This window comes from Crocuta crocuta, unplaced genomic scaffold, assembly GCF_008692635.1.
Source record: "Crocuta crocuta isolate KB4526 unplaced genomic scaffold, BGI_CrCroc_1.0 scaffold303, whole genome shotgun sequence".
Lineage (NCBI taxonomy): Eukaryota > Metazoa > Chordata > Mammalia > Carnivora > Hyaenidae > Crocuta > Crocuta crocuta.
In genome coordinates, this window is record NW_027528276.1 from 2,488,613 (window position 1) to 2,503,103 (window position 14,491).

Genomic DNA, 14,491 nt, shown 5'->3' on the forward strand with positions numbered 1-14,491 from the left:
CTGACAAAATATGTTTAATTCATTTGTCTATAAATCTTAACTTTTCTTCACAAATTAAATTCTTTTAAACAGTGGGCATTACTTACTAAATAGAAAAGGGTCAAAAGTCACTTTAACACAGTAAGAAATCTTAATTGGGGGCGCCTGGGTGGCTCAGTCAGTTAACTGTCCAACTTCAGCTCAGGTCATTATCTCACAGTTTATGGGTTTGAGCCCCGCATCTGGCTCTGTGCTGACAGCTGGGAGCCTGGATCCTGCTTGGAATTCTGTGTCTCCTTCTCTCTGCCCCTCCCCTGCTCATGCTGTCTCTCCCTCTCCTTCAAAAATAAATATTTTATTATTATTATTATTTTTAATTTCTGAGAGAGAGACAGCATGAGCAGGGGAGGGGCAGAGAGAAGGAGACACAGAATTCCAAGCAGGATCCAGGCTCCCAGCTGTCAGCACAGAGCCCGACACAGGGCTTGAACCCATGAACCATGAGATCATGACCTGAGCCGAAGTTGGATGCTTAACTGACTGAGCCACCCAGGTGCTCCAAAAATAAATACTTAAAAAAAAAATTTTTAAGAAATTTTAATCGATGTGAGCTTTTTAAAAATATTTATTTGTTTTTGAGAAAGAGACAGAACAAGAGCAAGGGAGGGGCAGAGAGAGAGAGAGAGAGGGAGACAAGGAATCTGAAGCAGACTAGGCTCTGAGCTGTCAGCACAGAGCCTGATGTGAGGCTTTGAACCCATGAAATGCGAGATCATGACCTGAGCTGAAGTTGGATGCTTAACCTACTGAGCCACCGAGGTGCCCCTTTATGAACTTTTTGATATAATCTTTAGATCAGATTAATGTAAAATAAAATAAACTTTCTCCAAGTATCTTCTTTATCTTGCAGAAAGGATGAAATGATTTGTTTATTCAAAAAAGTGTTTTCAAGGTCATTTATTGCTAAGAAACAAGTCTGAGTGTTCAAACACGTTGAGAATTGAAACCTAGGCTCACCCTGTATGGTTGCGCAAGCTGTGAAATGCGCAACTCCAGGGGGCGCCATTCAGATCATAAGCCAAACTGTGCAGTACACTACCTGTGCACCTATGCATATCAATCTCACGATTATTGAAAATGTTGGGGAGCCATGAAAGCCTTTTGGGGAGGGGAGCGGAGGTGTGAGAGCTGGGGCCACATGGATTGTGAGGTCAGACTCTCATGCATACAGCTTCCTATCTCTAGGTTGACCTCCTCCCTTTTGGAGGCTCTGACCTAAGTTTTCTCGAAGCCTCATACCTTTGGTCTTCCTAAGGCTGCAGGGAAGGACCATCTGCCAGGGCCCACAATCACTTCCTTGGCCTGTACAACTCAAAGTCCTCTGTAATCACCTGGCAGCCAAGAAGAAAGGCCAGAAGAAGGGACCCCACCATGCCCTTAATCTTTGCTCCTATCCTAATGGAGGCAGAGGTTGTCAGCACAAGGGGTGAGGTGGAGGGGAATGAATTTTAAGTGACAATGGGCCAGGATATTTGGTCTCCAGACTAGCTCTACCATCACTTTTCTGTGTGACCTTAGCAAATCTTTAAGCCTCTCTGGGCCTCTGCCTCCTCATTTGCAAAATGAAGAGAACTACTGCCATTCTTCCTCTGTCTCATGGAAAAACAGACAAGAGAAAAGAGAAAAACAAGTAGCGATGATTTCACAGAAAATGCATAGAAATTCAAGCACCCCAATTATCATCATTAAACATCAAGAATTAGTGGACTGGGAGCCAGGAGGCCCTACTGAGGAACTATAAAACCTCAGGCAAATCTTAGAGGACTTCTCTGGACCTTACCATGTGCCAAAGAGCAACACTGAACTAGACTAGCAGTTGCTGGCCTTTTCACTACCAAGAGTTTGCTTTATTATTTCCAAACATCCCCCACAGACCTCATATTTTGTAAGATTTTATTCCCTAATCTATATTTAGGTCATTATCACATGCTTAATCATTGTTAAATAATTGTTGCTACCATAATAAAGGATATTTTCAGTTGGGGAGAATTTATGTGCTTACAGAGCCAAACGGCCTAGAACTAGGAATAGCTTCAGGCAAGGCTTGATCCAGCAGCCGTTACCAAGGACCTCTGTTCTTTCAGGCTCTTGGCTCTGCCTCCTACGATGTGTCCAGGGTGGCTTCCAGGAGCTCCTGGCACTACCTGTTTTACTCATTCGTGATTGGGAAAAATTAGAGAGCTTGCTTCCCACCCAGTTAGTTCAAAGGAAAGACCCAGAATTAAGACGCGTGTACCCTGATTGGCCTGATTTGGGTCATGTGCCTTTTCTTGACCAACTACTATAGCCTGGAGGTTGAGATTACTCTGACTTGCTTAAGCCACTTAGGCCCCGCCCCCGGAATGGAGTCATTTCCGGTCGTGTCACATGGCTGGGAAATTCCCAGTTCTGTCAGCCAGGGACTCGGGCAAGGGTGCTGTGGAGACCACCCGCAGGCTTCCTGTTGCATGTTTATCAGCCGGTGAGACCTCAAGGGGCCCGTCACCACTTCTGACCGGCACGCAGGCTACACACTAGGGATGTCTGGGATCTTGGGAGTTGGGTCAAGGTGGCGACCCGGTCCGTGGACGACCAGCTAACCACGTGAGCTGACGTCAGCCCAGCCAGCAGCATGCTCCCTCCTCTGCTTAGACTGGGGCTGGATGCAGGTTCACCAGGGTCCAGCTTCCCGTTCTCCACCCCCTTCTGAACCTTCACAAAGGGCTCAGTTGGAGGCCTCAGGCCCATGACCGCCCTTTTCAGATACAAGGTGACATCTATAAGCTGCAGCGGGCAAAGCGGGTACGACAGAGATACCTGCACCGAACATCCCTGGGCCCACTGGGCCCACTCGTACGCTGACTCCCCGTGCATTTGGCAGCATCTGTGCCAAACCCTGTCCGGGGAGCCACAGTCCGGGGAGCCGGTGATGCCCCAGGACCATTACAGTTAAGTGTGGGAACACAGTGTGGGGGGCACTGGGAGCCCAGGGACGGACCCCTTCCCTTCCCAGGGCAGAGACGTGAGTGTCCACCCCAGCCCACTCTCAGCAGCAAGGCCACCTTGGCCTCTATCCTCTGGACCCTAGAGATCACCAAAGTTGTGTCCCCCAGTATATATAATTTTTTAATCTTTATTTTTTTGAGAGAGACAGAATGTGAGCAGGGCAGGGGCAGAGAGAGGCAGACACAGAATCCGAAACAGGCTCCGAGCTGTCAGCACAGAGCCTGACTTGGGGCTCGAACCCACAGACCTGAGCTGATGTCAGAGGTTTAACTGATTGAGCCACCCAGGCGCCCCCTCCCCCGGGAGAGAATAGGGAGTGTTCAACTCAAAACGGGGGACCCGACCCCTCGTCACACCCTTAGGGCATCACAGAATTCTCTCTGGCCCCTTCAGCGCAGTAGCTTTGGGGCAGGGGCAGGCCGACTCACCTTTTTGCCCACCTTCAGACCCCATGTCTTCCTGGTGCGGCTCACCGGGTAAGGGAGTGCACAGTGGGGAAAACTTCGGAGCACCCACTCCCTTTAACAGACACTTGAGATTCGGCCATTCCTTCGTGTTAGGCCCTGCCCCGATCTCGTCCCTAAGTGAGTCACCGGTACTTCCGAGCACTTGTGTGGGTCTGAACGTCAGGCCTGCAGCGAATGAGGCCAGGGGTGCCTGGGATGGAGAAAGCCTGGCCAGTCCCCCTCTCGGCTTTGCCCAAATTAACTTGCTGTGTGGCTGCGGGGCAAGTCCCTTTCCTTCAGTCTCCTCATCTGTAAAACAAGGGCTCCGGGCTAATAAGTCTCTCTGGGGCTTTCCAGCGCTAACCATGCAGTATGTGAGCGTTCACGGTTCAGAAAAGAGGGAACAGGGGTAAGTGAGTGTGTGTGAGGGGGAGGCCTAGGGAGGAGGGGAGGCAGGAGGGTCATCAGTCCCGGGGCCCCATAGACAAAAGGCCCCAAGTCTGGACTTTGGATGCTATCTCCAAACGGAATTACACTCAGGCACGTTATACATACAAACCCATAGAAACGAACAAACACAGGGGCGCCTGGGTGGCTCAGTGGGCTGAGCCTGGAACTTCAGCTCAGGTCATGATCTCTCGATTCGGTCTGTGAATTCAAGCCCCTGAGGGGGCTGCTTGCTGCTGTCGGCACGGAGCCTGCTTCCAGCTTTGGATCCTCTGTCCCTTTCTCTCTCTCTGCCCCTCCCCAACGTGCACATGCACGTGTGTGCACTCTGTCTCAAAAATAAACACAAAAGAAATGAACAAAGACCTCAGCCTCCTTGCCAAAATACACCACCTATGAGGCCCGTGAAGTTATATATACATAGATTTTTTTTTACATAAACTTTTAACTTTTGTAATTAATGTTGAGATTTACAGAAGAGTTGCAAAGAGCATACAGATTTCCCATATACCCCTTACCCAGCATCAGTTTACCTTTTTTTAAATTTTTTAAAATGTTTTCTTCATTTCTGAGAGAGAGAGAGAGAGAGACAGCATGAACAGGGGAGGGTCAGAGAGAGAGGGAGATACAGAATCCAAAACAGGCTCCAGGCTCTGAGCTGTCAGCACAGAGCCCGACGCGGGGCTTGAACGCATGAACCGTGAGATCATGACCTGAGCCAAACTCAGACGCTTAACTGACTGAGCCACCCAGGTGCCCTTAGCATCAGTTATCCTAATGTTATCATCTCACACAACAGTGTCGCGTTTGTGAAAGCTAAAACAAAACAACATGGGGGCACCTGGCTGGTTCAGTTGGTAGAGCATGCAATGCTTGATCTCAGGGTTGTGAGTTTGAGCCCCACATTGGGTGCAGAGATTACTTAAGTAATTTTTAAAAAATATTAAAGGGGCACCTGGGCGGCTCAGTTGAACATCCAGCCCCTGATTTCGGCTCAGGTCATGATCTCACAGTGTTCATGAGTTCGAGCCCCCACATTGGGCTCCATGCTGACGGTGCTGAGCCTGCTTGGGATTCTTTCTCTCTGGCTCTCCCCTGCTCGCGTGCTCTCTCTGACTCTCAAAAAATAAACAAACTTAAAAAAAAATCTTTAAACAAAACAATACTGGTACATCTCTGTTACTAAAGTCCAGACCTTATTTGGACTTAACCAGCTTTTCCATTAGCGCTCTCTCTGATCCGGGAACCTACCCAGGGAACTAGATTGTATCTAGTCAGCACATTTCCTAGCATCCTCCAGTCTGTGACTGTTTCTGTCTTCCCATGCTTTTTTATAACCCTGTTTTGAGGAGTCCTGGTCAAGTGTCTTGTAAAATGTCCTTCAGAGGGCATTGGGCGGAGGCGTTCTCTGGAGTCACAGGTTTGGGGGAAGAAAACCACAAGAGTGCATGCCCTTCTCATCGCATGATATCAGGTGTACATGATATCTGCTCCACTCACTACTGGTGATGTTAACCTTGATCACTTGGTCAAGGCGGCGTCTGCCACCATTCTCCACTGTAAAGTTACTATTTTCCCATTTTCTGCTCTGTAGTTTAGAATCTGGTCAAACATCCAGTGCACAGTCAAGGGAAGGGGAGGGTGTAATTAAGCTCCATCTCCTGGAGAGGAGAATCTACATAGATTAGTTGGAATTCTTTGGGAAGGAAAATTTATTTCTTCTCTCCCAGTCAGCTATCTATTCAATCATTTCTTTCTACCAGTGTGGACTCATGAATGTGTAGTCTATGCTTTGGGTTATAATCCAATACTCTCTCTGTTAGTTCTTTTATTGCTCTAATCATTGCAGTTTTGGCCATTGGAGTGATTTGGCTCCTGGGTCCCTTTGACACAACTCATGCTTTTGTGTTTTGAGCATTTCCCAACTCTGGTGCCGCCAGATGCTCCCACCTCACCTTTTCCCTACCCCAGCCCGACAAGCAGCCCTTGCTCCAAGGAAATAGCGTATTTTTAAAACAAATCCTCCACGGGGCGCTTGGGTGGTTCAGTTGGTTAAGTGTCCGACTTCAGCTTAGGTCATGATCTCACAGTTGTGAGTTCAAGTCCCTCATCAGGCTCTGCACTGACAGCATGGAGCCTGCTTGAGATTCTCATTTTTTAATGATTGTCTCATTTTTTTAATGTTTTTATTTATTTTTGAGACAGAGAGAGAGCGAGAGAGCGCGAGCGAGCGGGGGAGGGGGAGAGAGAGGGAGACACAGAATCGGAAGCAGGCTCCAGGCTCTGAGCTGTCAGCACAGAGCCCGATGCGGGGCTCAAACTCACAAACCGTGAGATCATGTCCTGAGCCAAAGTCGTATGCTTAACCAACAGAGCCACCCAGGCGCCCCTAAAAACATTTTTAAATGGATTCTGCAATTATGATCTTGTCAGGAGTCCAAATATATTGCACTGCATTTGAACACATGATGAAGAAAGCTAGTTTGTTCGATTACTGTTTAAAACACAGCTCGTGGTTTTTTTTTGTTTTGTTTTTTGTTTTGGTAACCCTACGTGACACCTTTTTACAATATACTAGAAGATGGAGCACCTGGCTGGCTCAGTCAGAGAAGCATTGGACTCTTGATCTCAGGGCTGTGAGTTCAAGCCCCATGTAGAGACTACTTAAATATAAATTTGAAAATAGCTTGGGCCACCTGGGTGGCTCAGTCGGTTAAGCGTCCAACTCTTGATTTGGCTCACGGTTCGTGGGATCAAGCCCTGCCTCGGAGTCCGGCTCAGTGCTGACAGCACAGAGCCCGCTTGGGATTCTCTCTCTCCATCTCTCTGCCCCTCCTCTGCTCTTTCTCTCTCATAAATAAAGTAAGTAAGTAAATAAATTTCAAAAGTATACTAGGAACATCAAAGAGGGAGCGACCTGACCTTTTCTCCACATCCAGGAGTCCCTGAATTTAACCTCTGTGCTGTGCCAGAGCTTGGGGGCAGCCTGCCCACCCTTCCTACCAAGAGGTGACCTCTCTCCTGGGCCCTCCCCTGTCTGAGCTGCCCAGAGGAGCTAGGAAAGGCCAAGGAACTTCCTGGAACCTGTCTCTCTCCAGGTCCCCCAGCCCCTGCCAAGGGGGTAACCAGTCCTGGGCCTCTGCAGACCTCACCCAGGCTGGCCAGGTGCAGGCGGGCCTCAGGGAGGAAGCAGGCAAGCCCGGTCACCGGCCACGGAGACAGACAAACGTGGAGGGGCAGGGCACCCTTCCATCCAGAGCGCTCCTGGGGATGAGGGCCAAGGTTTGCAAAATCCAGCCGTAAGTGGAGCAGGGGTTCCCCGGAGCAGCCCTGGGCTCCGCAGGAGACTCAGCTTCTCGGGAAACAGCCGCCTTCGTGAGCCGGAAGAGGGCGAGACTTCGGCTCCCGGCTCACTTTGGGAGGGCGCATAGCTGCGTGACTCATCACCCTGTCCTGCCGGCTACAACTGGCCCAGCGCTGCACCTCCCAGAGGAGGGCCCGGGCAGGCAGTCGCGATGCTGCACGTAGGGCCACAGGCCCAGGGCTGTGGGAGCCCCGGGGAGGAAGCAGAGGAGCATTTGAGGAGTCTCAGGCGGGCCTCACAGAGGAGGTGACATCATCCAAAAGATGAATGGAATTGGCCAGGCAGCAATCCCAGGGAAGGAGCGGAGGGCACTCCCGGGCAAGGAAGAAGCAAATGCAATGCGTGGGAGCATGGGACCCGTAGCCTAGCGAGTAGTCAGTCCATAAACGTGGGGCATTATCGCTGTGGTTGACTTATCATCATGATGACTGTTAACCTGGACTTCCTTCTGAACGTTTTTACTATCTCAAAGGTAGTTACTGCAATGAATAAGTGCCAAACGTCACTGAGTTCCTCTTACACGGTTTTGCTGTGAAGATTAGGGGTACAGCACACCCAGCGCTCAGTGGGAGTAGCTGAGACCAGCTTGAGACCACTGAGACCCAGTGGCCTTGTTTTCCCTGTCTCCTTGGCTGGTGGCCAGCCCCTGGGGTTTCGGTACATGGTGGGGGGCGGGGCATAGGAGGGAACACTCTGGAATCTTTAAAGCTGATAGGCAACAAAGTAGGGACTTGGGTAGGCAAGGCCAGGCAAACCCAGGGGACTGGCTACAAATGCACGCTCCCTCCATGTCTTCGGCCTCCTAAAACCAGCAGGCACTGGAGACGGATGCCTCGCAGAGAGCTGTGTGACCCTGAGAGTGACTTTACTTTTCTGAACCTCTGAGTTTTTGTTTCTTCAGCTCTCCAAGGGCATTAAAGCCATGTATGACGATACCCAAAGCTCACTCCCTGCAATAGCTACAGAAACAAACAAATAATGAAACCTAGAAATAACATCCAATAACAGAATGGATAAATGACTAGCGGTATATTCCTAAAATGGAATATTATTCCATTGTAAAATAAATAAGTGATAAGTATACAGGCAATAGAAATGTATTTTTTATTTTTTTAGTGTTTATTTACTTTTAAAGGGGGGGAGGGGCAGAGAGAGACAAAGACACAGAATCTGAAGGAGGCTCCAGGCTCCAAGCTGTCAGCACAGAGCCAGAGGAGGGGCTTGAACTCACAAGCGGTTGAGATTATGACTGGAACTCAAGTCAGGCGCTTAAAAGGACTGAGCCACCCAGGCGCCCCAGTAGAAATGTATTTTAAAAAACAATGCTAGGAGAGCCTGGGTAGCTACGTCTCTGACCCTCATTTCAGCTCAGGTCATGATCCCAGAGTGGTGGGATGGAGCCCTGCATTGGACTCCACACTGAGCCTGCCTGAGATTTTCTTTCTCTCTCTCTCCTGCCCCTCTTCCCCACTTGCACGCTCTCTCTAAACAGTTAAAAAAAAAAAAATACTATGTTGGGAGTGGCTGGCTGGCTCAGTGGGCGGAGCATGACACTCTGGATCTCAAGGGTGTGAGTTTGAGCCCCAGGTGGGATATACACATTACTTAAAAATAAAATCTGACATTAAAACCAACTTCAATGCTGCATGAAAAAGGAGAATCACACCATTACAGGATGATTCCATTTGTACACAAAAAAGGAAAACTAAATATATTATTTGGGGATTTATGCAAAGGTGGTAAAACTAAGAGAACACCAAGGAAATGATTAGCACCATTAAAACAAAATTCAAGAAAGTGGGTCCTTCAGGATGGGAGGAGGGCTGCACTGGACCCATGGGGAGGGTCTCAAAGGTACTGGTGTGGGTCTAGTTTTTAAGTCAAATAGTGGACACATGGATGTTTGATTGTAATTACCAGTCCCCATTAAGCTGTACCTGTATAGCGCACGTGGTGTCTTTTACAATAAAAGTGTCTGTAACACTAATACTTACCTTCTACGGTGCATGCCTATGATAGGGCAGAGAAAATGTAAGTAAAGTATTGGTACATAGTAAGCTCTCAGTTTTGAGTGCTTTGTCTCCCTGAGCCTCAGTTTCCCCATCTTCAAAGTGAGCTGGTGGCACAGCTGAGGCTTTGTCCTCCAGCCTGTGGGTTCTGTGTTCCCTCTGTTCACTCACACACACACACACACACACACTGGAGGACAGGTGTCAGGCCTCATCCTCTCTCCAAAGTCTCCCCACTGCCCTACATCACTGGTAATTTCCAAAGTGGTGAAGATGGCAGCGAGTGTCCTAGAACGGGAGCTCCTAACCCTGGTTCCAATCCTTTCCAAATGGGGCAAGTAGGCCTTTTCTGAATTTCTCGAGGGTAAATAAAACAGGCATAGCAATCTGTTTCCCCTCATCCAAGCCCACGGGTAAATAGGAGAAAGTGCTGTGCTCCAGTAGGAGCCCAGGACTGGTTGATCTGGGAACCTAAAAGCGTTCTCGCCGTGGGGGTGGGTGGCATCGGTGAGCTGCGAGAGAATATTCTGTGACTGCTCACATGGCAATTGGTGTAAACGTACCTCTTTGCCTGGTTTTCCGCCTCGGTCATTGTGTACTTCCTGGTTGTACTTTTCTAACCTACTAAGTGTCCTCCCCACGGCCCCGCCTCTGTGTACCTGCTCCAGTCCCCATGTGCCTGCTGAATGTTCCTGTCTCGGTCTGTGAGATGCCTGTCTTTGCATTTATGGACCTACCTCCAACGGTGTGTACACCAACCTCTGTGTACCCGATTCACTCAGCGCGACCGTGACTGTCCCGTGGGCAGTCGGGGCGTGCTTGCGGCGCTCCTAGGTCTGGACGTGCGTGGCTGTCCCTGAGCCGGCCCTCGCATCGCCGTACGCACTCCGGTGAGTCCGCGCGCACCTGGCTCGGCCCGTGCCTCCCTGACGTCTGCGGGCCGTGCGCCCCAGTCCCGCGCACGTCTGCGCCCGGGGCCCGGTCCCGCGTCCGGCGTGCGGCGTCTCGCGTCCCCGCCCCGCTTTGGGNCAGCCTCCGCGTCAGCCGCGCCCGGCTGCCAACCAGAGTTTCCCAGCAACTTTTCTCGCCAGTGGGTCGCCTCGGAAACTTCCCCCCCGGCCAGGGAGTCCGGCCGCGGGCCCTGTGCCTCCTGGGCCTGGGCTCCGAGCGCGGGGCGGGCGGAGGCGCTGACTTCAGCGGGGAAGCCCCCGGTACCTCCCCCCTCCCCCAGTGCCCGTCCAACCCCGGGTTTCCATCAGAGAGCCCCGCCCCGCAGCTGTGGGGGCGCGGCGACGTCCTCCGAGGCCTCCCAGGACTTCTGGGTCCCCTGGGTTGCCGCGGGACTAGGGGCGGGGTAGGAGGTGGAGTCAGACAGCCTAAGTTCAAGTCCTTGCGCCACTAGCTAACAGCTGGATGACCTTAAGCGAGTTCTTGAAGTATGTGGCTCAGTTTCATACTGTATATACCGGGAATGATGACTCCTAGCTGGGACAGCTTTTGAGAGGGTAGGGGGAGGTGCCACGTGCAGACGGCTTTTCTCGTTGCCACCAGTCTCTAGGGCTCAACCTGTTGGGTGGGGTAGGGGCTGGAGAGGGGTAGGAGAGAGAGCCACTCGCATCTTTAATTCTTGCGGTGTTCCTCCAGGAGCTGTGACAGGTGCCTTCTGTCAGTCTGAGTTGTGAGTGGCAGGTGGAGAGAGGTCCACTCAGGAAGCCAGCGCCACCATGAGTCTGTGGGAACTTGACAGTCACAGCTCCCAAGGTACCCCCAGACCGGCTCAGGAGCCCAGCACCGAGGAGGCGTCGGCTGTGGAGCTTCAGATGAAGGTTGACTTCTTCCGGAAGCTAGGCTACTCATCTGCCGAGATCCACAGTGTCCTGCAGAAACTGGGAGTGCAGGCCGACACCAACACAGTGCTGGGCGAGCTGGTCAAACATGGGTCAGCAGCTGAGCGGGAGCGCCAGGCCTCCCCGGACCCCTGCGTTCATCTCCCCCTGGTCCCCCGGGGTGGGGGCACCCCCAAGGCTCCCACCCTGGAGCCCTCACCCTCCGAAGAGAACAAGGAGGGCAGTGACCTGAGGCCTGTGGTCATCGACGGAAGCAATGTGGCCATGAGGTACGTGTCCTTTCTGGGGCTGAGACCACGGCCTGTGGCCAGGGATGCTGGCCATGTGTCTGCACCTGTGGTAGAGACCTTCAGGAAGCTTGACCTGCTTTCAGAGACCCATCTCGAGGAAGGGAAAGGCCTTTATTGAGGCTCTGTGATATGCCAAGGGACTCCCTTAATCCTTACAGCTTCTTGGAAGTGGGTTTGTTAGGAATGTTTTAGGGAGGAGAACATCTTTGAACAAAGATGTGCTCATGGGCTCGGTGCTGGTAAGTGGTAGAGTCAGGATTCGAACTCAGGTCCTTCTGTCTCTGGAGTTCACACCTTATGCACTACATCTCTCCCCGAAGGCCAGCACTCAATCTCAGTTCCTCTCCTGTGACACGAGGCAGCATGATGTAAGGGGAGTAGATTGCGAGGCCAGCTTGCCCGTGCAGGAGCCAGTCACTTGATGTCTATTAGCTTTCTCTCCGCACCAGTAAGATCCAGGCAGCCCCTGCTCAGGTGACAGTGCTGAGGAGTGGAGGCACAGAGCCTGGGGAGAAGCAGAAGCTCAGTAATCCTGGTGCTTAGGGTCTGGGGCCTCTGGGGCCTTGTCCCAGACCTGGATTCCCAAGGAAGCAGGCCCAGGTACCTTTGTCTCCGTGACCAAGAGTGACCTCAAGGATCTGGCTTCCATGGTGGGCAGGTCAACTGTGACTTGGGTTGCTTCTGCTACACCCGAGGCACCTGGGCCTCCCGGGGCCAGAGCCAGGACTCTATCCCAGTAACGTTCTGCTCTCCACGAAGACCACCGTCAAAGGGAAGGTGGGGGGGCGGGCAGGTGAAGCCTGGGGCCACGGCTGCCCCTGACCCCAGGGAGCACAGGCCTCCTTACAATCCAGGCCTCGCCCTCTGGCCTTACTTTCTCTTGGTCCCTCCAAGGTGGTTGCTGAGTCAGGGCTGGGTGGGTCAGTCGTTCACTGGCAAAAGTTCCAGTGGGTGTGGACAGGGAGACCCCAGACACAGGTGGGGCCTGGAGAGGGCTCTTTGGCTGTCTAAGGCTTCAATGCCTTTAGCCCCTCCCACTCCTGGCCCAGCTCCGCCAAGTCAGCTGGTCCTGGCCCAGCTCAGTAGGTGTCCAGGTGGCCTGTTCTAGCCACCTTTGGATCGGTCTTCCCATCGCTGAAATGGGCCGAGCCTAGCTTGGAGGTTGGGCAGAGCTGGCTTCCACATCCTAGCGGCAGCTGATTACAGTCCGGGCTTTGAGCCTTAGGGGTGTCCTCTCTGGCTCCAGCAGCTAGTGGCTGGGCGAGGAGCTGCAGAGGTCTGTGACTCGGGTAGGCTGCGCCAAGCCAAGGGAGGCTGCTGGCTAAGGACTATCTCCCCCCCCCACCCCCCAGGGGCAGCCATGTGCTCCGAGTGTTTGTATCCAGGCAGGAGGAGGAGGGGCCTGGGCGGGAGGAGGGGTTGACCCTGAGGAGCCAGGCCTGGCGAGGCACCGCCTTGGGGGTTTCTGAGCTGGGGCTGTAGCAGGAGGGGAATTCCAGCCTCAAACTTCCTGTCTCAGCTGCTGCTGGGTTCCTGCCTGGCCGCCCCCTCCCCCGCCAAGGGCGGACAGACCAGCCCCCACCGTATGCAAATCGTGGGGAAATTCACCTCTGTTTCCTTCTAAGGGAATTTTTCTCTTCTATCTGGGCCCAGCCCCAGCAGATCTCTTTACCTGGGTACCCTGGCCTGGCCCTGCACTCTATCCTAGGGTGGGAGCCACCGAGCTGGAGCCCCTACATCCTCACCAGTGTCTAGTTAGCCAGGCTTGAGGGGGCCCTGACCTTCTGGGCCAACCGGACTGCGGTGGGGGCAGGAGGATGTCTGGTTTCCTGTGCCAGCAGCGTTTTCTCCATTTGCAGCAAGAGGGACTAAAGTGAGCTCCAGGGAGGCCCTCCTTTCCTGGCTCAACTTGAGGACTACATCCTGGGCTCTGCTCCTGCCAAGAGCAAGGCTCTCCCTGCCTGCCCCAGGAGTGCTTTAGGGGCTGGGACGGCTGCGAGCAGACTTGTCCCTAGCTCAGGCTTTTGATGCCCAGGGGCAGTACCCTGTCTTTGGAAGCTCTGGCATCCCATGAAGTCGTAGGGCTGGCAGGTGCTGGCCTTGGATGGGCCGTGTGCACATACGCGAGTGTGTACAGAAGCAGGTCGGTGGGTGTGTGTGCTGCCTGCTTACCTAAGCCAGGGAGCCAAGCCAGGGAATGATCATGTTCCCAATGGGGAGACAGCAGAAGGCCCGGGGAGGGGCATCGCGAAGACACACCAGGGACCTGAGCCACCCTGGAAGGTCAGGGAGGGTTCTCGAGGCAGTGCCGTTTCACGCGGGTCCTGAGGAGCAGGACTTTGCCCATCGCGTCCTTGTCTCCCGTCCCCAGCCTGCCCCTACTCCTTAACGCTTTGTTCAGACTCCAATTTGGGAGCTTTTCCTTCTGCCCACTAATAAACCTCACATCTTGCTGTTAGGGCCTAGAACGGCACGCCGGTAGCCTCAGATGTGGGTTCAAGTTCTGTCTCTTACCACCAGCTAGAGCCTGGATTTCCTTCACTGTGGCCTTGTAAGGATGAAGACGGGAGGTGTGGGGCTCATCGGGCCCCCAATGGGAGCTCGGTGCCTGCTGACTGCCCTCTCCCCCCGCGGCCGGGGCTGGTACTTTGTCCCTGTCTGAGCATCAGCACCGTGGTGGTTAGGAGCACAGGCCCCGGGCTTGCGTCTCTGTTCCACCGTTGCCGCAGGTGCCGTGCTGTATAGACCAGCTTTCTTATCTGAGTGAAGGGGAAAGGGGCCTTGCATGATAGCACCCCCCTCAGAGGCTTGCTGACGGTTCGGCGTTAAGCACTTTGGTCAGAGCCTGGCCCAGAGCCCTCAGTACATATGAACTTTTATTATAAGGCCGGGGGACGGCAGGGAGGCCCCACCACCTGGCAGGGATGAGCGCTGCCTTCAGCTGGACTTTGCCCTCCCCTTTACAATTTATGGAGACCTTCCGACCCGAGAGTCCCAGCCTATCCCCCGGACGGCCTCTGTACCCCCTGGCTGCCCCACCTCCCTCCCCCCTTCTCTTGGGGCC

General features: G+C 53.0%; 1 protein-coding gene across 1 annotated transcript in view; it reads left to right on the forward strand.

The window, feature by feature from the left end:
• Positions 1 to 10,911: 10,911 nt before the first annotated feature.
• ZC3H12A (zinc finger CCCH-type containing 12A) overlaps positions 10,912 to 14,491 on the forward strand; it is a 7,997-nt gene continuing 4,417 nt past the window's right edge. The window contains exon 1 of the mRNA XM_077753131.1: positions 10,912 to 11,406. Coding sequence (XP_077609257.1) covers positions 11,015 to 11,406 — 392 coding nt within the window. The 5' untranslated portion in view covers positions 10,912 to 11,014. The remainder of the gene's footprint in view (positions 11,407 to 14,491) is intronic.